The sequence below is a fragment of the Glossina fuscipes genome, unplaced genomic scaffold (genome assembly GCF_014805625.2).
Source record: "Glossina fuscipes isolate IAEA_lab_2018 unplaced genomic scaffold, Yale_Gfus_2 27, whole genome shotgun sequence".
In the NCBI taxonomy this organism is placed as follows: Eukaryota; Metazoa; Arthropoda; class Insecta; order Diptera; family Glossinidae; genus Glossina; species Glossina fuscipes.
The window spans coordinates 4,407,998-4,415,703 of NW_023998422.1; the positions used below are offsets into that span (position 1 = coordinate 4,407,998).

At 35.0% G+C, this 7,706-nt stretch overlaps 2 protein-coding genes across 2 annotated transcripts in view; one reads left to right on the top strand and one right to left on the bottom strand.

Moving 5' to 3' along the window:
- Positions 1 to 5,369, top strand: part of LOC119635805 (sodium-dependent dopamine transporter) — a 23,973-nt gene extending 18,604 nt beyond the window's left edge. The window contains exons 5-11 of the mRNA XM_038030811.1: positions 662 to 834; positions 1,118 to 1,269; positions 2,746 to 3,123; positions 3,200 to 3,437; positions 3,513 to 3,741; positions 3,801 to 4,069; positions 4,650 to 5,369. Coding sequence (XP_037886739.1) covers positions 662 to 834; positions 1,118 to 1,269; positions 2,746 to 3,123; positions 3,200 to 3,437; positions 3,513 to 3,741; positions 3,801 to 4,069; positions 4,650 to 4,769 — 1,559 coding nt within the window. The 3' untranslated portion in view covers positions 4,770 to 5,369. The remainder of the gene's footprint in view (positions 1 to 661; positions 835 to 1,117; positions 1,270 to 2,745; positions 3,124 to 3,199; positions 3,438 to 3,512; positions 3,742 to 3,800; positions 4,070 to 4,649) is intronic.
- Positions 5,370 to 5,807: 438 nt separating this feature from the next.
- LOC119636103 (gamma-1-syntrophin) overlaps positions 5,808 to 7,706 on the bottom strand; it is a 61,489-nt gene continuing 59,590 nt past the window's right edge. The window contains exon 10 of the mRNA XM_038031249.1: positions 5,808 to 6,376. The gene's annotated coding sequence lies outside the window, so the exon portion shown is untranslated. The remainder of the gene's footprint in view (positions 6,377 to 7,706) is intronic.

Genomic DNA, 7,706 nt, shown 5'->3' on the forward strand with positions numbered 1-7,706 from the left:
AAATCCCAAATTCGATATTTATTACTTCTGTTGTGTGAGTTGAAGAAACCTGCTGTCGAAACCAATTAAGCACATGTAGAAGTTTATGGTGATGCTGCTTGACCGTATCCTAATTGCAAATTGGACGGAGACCCAGCTCAAACTCTCAAAGAACTTTTGAAAAGCTTAGCAGTTGATGTAGTAGCTGCTCCCAGATGTTTGCATGCGATGGGAGCGAACCAAAATGAAGAAAAATGACGATCGTAGGAATTAATCGAAAATGTCATTTCCAAAAGCTTCAACATTGTGATTTCACTCCTTGTCAGGCGAAAAAAGAAGAGTTTTCTGCGTATTGGCGTACTGGCGATGAAAAGTGGACCTATTACGGCGATTCCAAACGCAGAAAATCCAGAAGAGCCATCCATATCGACACTGAAGCGGAATACCCATGACCACGGGGGATACAGTTTTGGTGTTTATATGGTGGGAGGAGCAAGGTGTAGTGTATTACGCGTTGCTAAAACCGAATAAAACTGTTACTGCATATGGCTACCGACAACAATTCAATAAATTGAACGATGTATTGCTACAAGAAAGATCAGCAATAGCGGTTAACAGGCGCACAGAGTTGTTACAGATACATTGTGGCAACTCAAATGGGAAGTTCTACCGTACCCCTTAGACATAGCGCCTTTCGATCACCACTTGTCCACATCGATGCAGCGTGTATTAACGGGCGTCTGCTCTCAAAATGCTGAAGAAGTGCGAAAATGGGTCGATGCTTTTATCACTGCCAAAGCGACATCGTTCTTTCGAGGCGGTATTGTCATGCTGCCAGAAAGATCGGAAAAAGTTGTAGAAAAGGATGCAAGGTCCATTGATTATATACATATTGCTCCAACTTTATCTTAATAAATGCCTTTTTCAAATAGATAAATGATCAAAATACATGCAAGCACCTAATACAATCGAGCTTAAAGTGTTTTTCAAACGTCATGATCGGGAACAAAGACCATTGCGAGTTATAGCAGTGCATTAAGATAAGAAAAAATCGGGTTCTGTTGCCTTTTGGTTTTATATTTGATGAAACTGATTGTACATTACTTTGATCATTTAAAAAATTTGTATTCACTTACAGTTCGAAGTACAAAGTGCATCTGATTCGATTACGATTAGTAATTATAGTGAATCGTTTCTAATCAACGAAACTTATAGGATCATGAGCGCTATTAACTCATCTGGTAGTACGGGTACAGAGCGTTTTCAGTCGGCTGCTTCAGAATATTTCAAGTAATTTTTATGCTATGATTCTCAAACGTTACGCCATTTAGTTCGAGGTGAAGAAGTTACAATACCAACAATGACTTGAAACAGGTCCATATTTTGTTGTACTAATCTACATACAATCATTTGCTGAAAGGACGTAAACCTAGATCTAGAGATCATAATTTTCGAGATAATTCAATGATGTCTGATATATTAGAATCTTTTGGTCCAAAAACTAATTCATGAGAAAATGGATTGGATCGGGTCATCTCGCGATCTATTTCGAGGGAATCTTTGAAACAATATTCTATTTTAATTATTTTTGGCAAAAAATCAGAAAGTATTAAGCGAATGTGGAAAATTTGAACAGCGCGGGACTATTGTTTTAATCTCTTCTGATACCAAACATCAGCCTTTGTATGATAATGTAATCGTATTTTCAGTACTTTGAAAAGAAAATTGGTCTAGAAGTTGGTCTATGATTTTACGCGTAAATGTAGTCTACTAAGTTTGGATCATATACCTCTAAATTTCCGTACTCTTTCTGTTAGGGTACTATCTCTTACAAGGCTTCTTTTGAAAAGTAAGGCCTTAGAATGCAACAAGGTCTAGTTGATGGTATATTGTGATAAATATAAATAAAGCCTTTTAATAGGTAAAGTGGTATAATGCTTCAACGTAATAGTTATACCCAACATCACCTGTGGTGCACGGTGTATTACATTTGTGCGGATTGTTATAGCACCCAGAAGGATTTCTTTTTTATCGATTCCAAAAATGATTTTAAACTTGTCCGTCCGACTGTCCATCCGAGATATTTTGATGAAATTTAGTACGCTGACGCATTTTGGCCCAACGACGAGTTCTATTGAAAATGGTTCGGACCACTTTTTCTACGACACCCCATAAAACTCCTTACTTGATAAGTCAGATAATAAAATGTATTACGATATTAGAATCTCACGACAAAACTCGCATGGTAACAGTATTTCGGCATTCTTAATTGCCATATTTCCTGAATTTTTAAAATTATTTCCTAATAATAATTTGACATAGAAGTTAATTGTAACGAATTTGGACTATGTGGGGATATATCTCGGATCTCAACCCGCAAAAGGGTTCTAATGAAAAATAAGTGTTTATATGCCAACAAAGTCTAACTTTCAATAGTTTGTGATGAAAATTTGTCTTCGGTTAATCAATCATAAAGAATTTGGATTACATAGATCTGTTTTTTAAACCTTGGCAATCAATCAAGGCAATAAAGCCTCTGGAAAGCAAGAAAATCTTTGTGAAGTGAATTACGTGTAGATCACGTTGATATTTGCGTATCGTCCAATGCGAGGGCTTTCGTGAAATTTAGTCATTTACGTAAAAATAATGCGTAACGTTTGGTGTGTTATTATTAGGCAAAGTGCTGTAGGGTACCTAATGGTCGGCTTTGCCCGGCTATAGCATTCTTACTTGCTTTGATTTTAAATTGCGATTTCTTCTTTACAGTCGTTTCATACTTGAGCTGAATCAAAGTGAGGGTATTCATGATCTGGGTGCTATTAAATGGGACATGGCCGTGTGTCTCTTGATCGTTTATTTGATATGTTATTTTTCGCTCTGGAAGGGTATTAGCACATCGGGCAAAGTTGTGTGGTTTACGGCTTTGTTTCCTTACGCCGTACTTTTAATTTTACTGATACGTGGCATAACCTTACCCGGCTCTGCTATGGGCATACGTTACTATTTGAATCCCAATTTCGATGCTATTTACAAAGCTGAGGTGTGGGTTGATGCTGCAACACAAGTGTTCTTCTCTTTGGGGCCTGGGTTTGGAGTTTTGCTGGCCTACGCTTCCTACAACAAATATCACAATAATGTATATAAGTAAGTTCTCGCTTTCAAAAAGGAGAAGTAAAGACCTGCTAAGATATTAAACATACTATGATTGCTCTTTACCTAGGGATGCTATGCTTACAAGCTGTATAAACTCGGCTACAAGTTTTGTGGCTGGCTTTGTGATATTTTCAGTTTTGGGTTACATGGCTCATAGATCGGGTGAAAATATTGAAGATGTGGCCATGGAGGGACCCGGTCTAGTATTCGTTGTGTACCCAGCAGCTATTGCTACCATGCCGGGCAGTACATTCTGGGCTTTAATATTTTTTATGATGCTTTTAACTCTGGGTCTAGATAGTTCAGTGAGTTTTTGATAGCAATGAAGAAAAAAAAAAAGGGGACAACAAAAAATTATATTTTTTTTTATTTCTCAATAGTTTGGTGGTTCCGAAGCTATTATCACTGCCCTAAGTGATGAATTCCCTTTGATTGGCAATAATCGTGAGTTATTCGTGGCCGGATTGTTTTCGTTATATTTTGTAGTTGGCTTGGCCAGTTGCACTCAGGGTGGATTTTACTTTTTCCAATTACTCGATCGTTATGCTGCCGGCTATTCGATATTAGTGGCAGTATTCTTCGAAGCTATCGCTGTATCTTGGATTTATGGTGAGCACGATTTCTCTTGTAATTCGTGTTTATAAAAGTTCAACTTTATTACGCCGTAGGTACTAATCGTTTCTGCGAGGATATACGCGACATGATCGGTTTCCGGCCGGGTAAATATTGGCAAGTGTGCTGGCGTTTTGTGGCTCCCATATTTTTATTATTTATTACTGTGTACGGTTTAATTGGTTATGAGCCTCTAAGCTACGAAGATTATACATATCCAGGTTGGGCTAACGCTTTAGGTTGGTGTATAGCTGGCTCTTCAGTTATTATGATTCCAGCTATAGCTATTTACAAATTAATCACCACTCCGGGAACCTTCAAACAGGTAACAATTTTCCATATTCTACACCGGGTTATATTGTGTGCATGTATGCAACGTCGAGAAGAATTTGAGCCATCCTTTAGTATACTGAAGACGCATAGACAATTTCAGATCGATTCAGAAAGTGTTTCTGAATTTATTTAAGATTGTCTATTCGTCTGTCTTTTTGCCTGTCTTATATTCTTTTGTTCAATTTACCCACCTTTTATTATACCGATTGATTCAGAATTATATTTTCATCCGATCTGAACTTGCCCGTCCGTCACCCACCATTGATGTCTGTTCATGCATTTTTTTATGTTCAACCTACAATTTCTTTCCCCAATCACTTTCCGAATCGATCTAAGCTTATCTGTCCGTGTGTCCATCTTGTTTTCAACCTGCAGGCCGTAAGTAATATTTAGAAATTTGCACATTGGCTTGTTTTTCCTCAAAGAAGAGAAGAACAGTCTATTTTGAAAAATCTTACCGTTGAAGAACCGTACTAAGCAAAGTGGTAGAGGATTTTTAATGAGCCGCGGTCCATTGCAGCGTTTTCGCTTTTAATTTCACTTTAATTCTAATTTATCTTCTTCTTTATTAGCGTTTACACTATCTTACCACTCCTTGGCGTGATCAACAGGTTAATGTCAATGGTATTGCGGCAGAAGCAACTCAAATACGCTTAAACGATACGAAAGGCGAGAATACCGCCGAAGTTTGAAATCAACCATTCGCCAGATTCCGTGTTTATTATGTTTAGTTTTTCAAATACATATTACGCGCCAAGACAACGTCCCCATCCCAGGTGCAAAGCATTAACTGATTAACGTATGCGCAATCATTTTGTTTAGGGAATTAGTTATTAAGCTTTTAATATGTACATATATATATATATAAATAAACGAATTATGCAAATTTCATAAACAACGTACTTAGATTTTTAGAACAAAATGCAACTCTGAAAAATTGTGCCAATCAATTCCTCAGTATGTGGAGAAAACGCATAATATTCATAAAATTTTTTTTTAATATTTTTATTTATTTTTATTTTATTCAATTGTTAACATGCAAAGAATGCTGTGTAGGGATAATACAGATATGTAAGATAATAACTGTTATATACTATAAGTCATTAAGAGAAAAAAAAATTCAAAATTTCTTTTTAAACTGTATATACAGAGATTGTAATCAATCCGTTATGAGAAATTGAAGTGAAAAAAGCTTTAAATTGTTACGTAGTAATCGAAATGCTAATTAAGGCTCCATTCCTTTAACGGGTAATTAATTTTTGTACAACAGCCATGTACAAAAATTAATTCTAAAGGAATTTTGAGCGATTCTTTTCATTTGTAAAGTTGAAATAATTTACATATTTAATGTTTTTAGATATTTTCATTTTTTTTTGCAATATTTATATAACTCATTTTTACACAATTTTTTTTTTTTATTTTTTTTTGTTATTATGAAATGAAACAAAATTTCTCAGCCATAAATTTTGTTTCATTTCAAATGTAGTTTTGTAAATAAAGATAATTTCATTAAAACAAAAAAAAAAAAAAACAAAAAAATTGAATTTTCAATAAACAGCCATTTGAAAATTCAATTTTAGAATAAGTTTACTATTGATTTTACTTTTACTATTATATAATATTTATATGCTTTTGTTAAAATGAAATAAATGTGATTGTTTTTGTGTTTTTAAGTTTCGCGAAAAAATCGCTTTTCATTTACAGTGTTCTCATCGATACTTCCCTGCTTGAAGGGGAAATTTTATCAAATCCGTACATACTACACCGCTTTTGGTACAGTTGATTGAGTTTGCGCGGACGTGTGTAACATCCAGAATGGCTTTAGATGAACCCGATTTTTCTTATAGCGATCGCTTCAGTTTCACATCCTAAATCATTTGCTGAGTCGCTCAAGGTTGTTGTTGAGATATTCTCATGATATTTGCTACAGTGTGGTGCTTTGTCCACATGGCGAAAGCTGTTGAAAATTGTTCGGGTCGACCAACTCGCATGCGACGAATATGTTTCTGATATGATGAATATGATTTGCAATTTTCAAAACTTTTTGGCAAAGCTCACCTAAACACGTACAGTTAGCTGAGAATCTGCTTAAAACCGTAAATAAATGGCCTTGAAATAAAAAAAAATCAATATCTCAGGTAGAATATATTCCAATAAGTTTACGCGAACATAGTTCATTGAAAGTCGATCTAATTGAACAATTCTATGGTTGATAAGATTCTGCTCCGTAGTTTCTAGTAATAAAGTTTCGTTTAGAGGGTAAATTTCCTGTAGCAACCTAAAAAAAAGAGTCCTTTTTCTGGACAAGTTTTTTGGAGAAAGTTATATTCAGGTTATATTCAAAAAATGATTCTTAAAAAAGTGTTGGATTTGACAACATTGGAACTATTCGTGCGGATGTTTCGCTTGTTCAATCTGCGGCAGGCATTGTAAGCAGTGAAGATTTGAATGTAAATATGTGCTTAATTTGTATGCTTATGAAACATGGGTGGCGGGAATTGCTGAATATTAGAATGAAAACGACCATATTTTTTCGATCAAGAGAAGGTACTGCAAGTTGTGCATAGATTTGCATCTCCATTTGTCCACTTTCTGTTGGATTGGCCGTCAACTATGTGAAACTAAAACTTTTTTTATTCAAAATTTCGCGATCATGAACTTTTCAGTAACAGCATACAACAGAAGAAGTAAGTAAATGGGCGGAAGCACTTGCTGCATTTGTAATTGTAAACAAATTTCGGCTCGTATGAGAGTAATTAAATGAGCGAGCCAGTTACTCTCATACGAGCTGAAATTTGTTTACAATTGAGCGAACCAGAGACGGTATTTAAATGAGTTAGAACTGATTGCTGAAAATTTTCAAGTTTTCCAATATCTAAAGATTCTTAGCGCCTAACCCTATAGACTTCTTCAAAGTACCTGGAGAGCAAAATTTCGCTTCATTGCGAATTTTCGTTTGCCAGCTAACGGAAAACGGAGTGGACAAAGAAAACTAACGGTTGCTTTAAGCGCTATAATGAAATAATAAAACTGAAAATAGAGCTATTTAGCTACACTTTCTCTATATTATAATATTTATGTGCGATGGTTGTGCTTATTCCAAGAATTCGTTGCAAACGTTATCATTAAACAGAAGCCATAAACCAGAAAAAGAGATGCAAAAATAAAATTTAAGAAAACTAATTTATTATTTTGCCGATAGTAAAGATTTTAAAGATTAATTAAAAAATTACTAAAGAAACGAACAGCAACAACTCTAAATAGATGCAAAGCAAATAAACATGTGCACAAACTGCAAGAACAAAATGCACGCGATGCTGGATTTACAGCAACAAAATACATTTGCTGAGAAAATGAGAAATTCATTCTCTGAGCGTAAAATTTACTTTGCTCTAAACAATAGCACGTGTATGGCAAATGTAAACAAAAATCAGAATTTGCAACAAGTATTAGCTTTAAAACAAGGTTAATTTGACCAAATTTGAAGTTCCCTCATTTACTTCTCTTTTAATTTGATCAAATTCGAAGTTCGCTCATTGACTTCTCCTTTAATTTGACCAAATTCGAAGTTCGCTCATTTATTTCTCCTTTTTTACCAAATTCGAAATTCGCTCATTTATTTCTCTTTT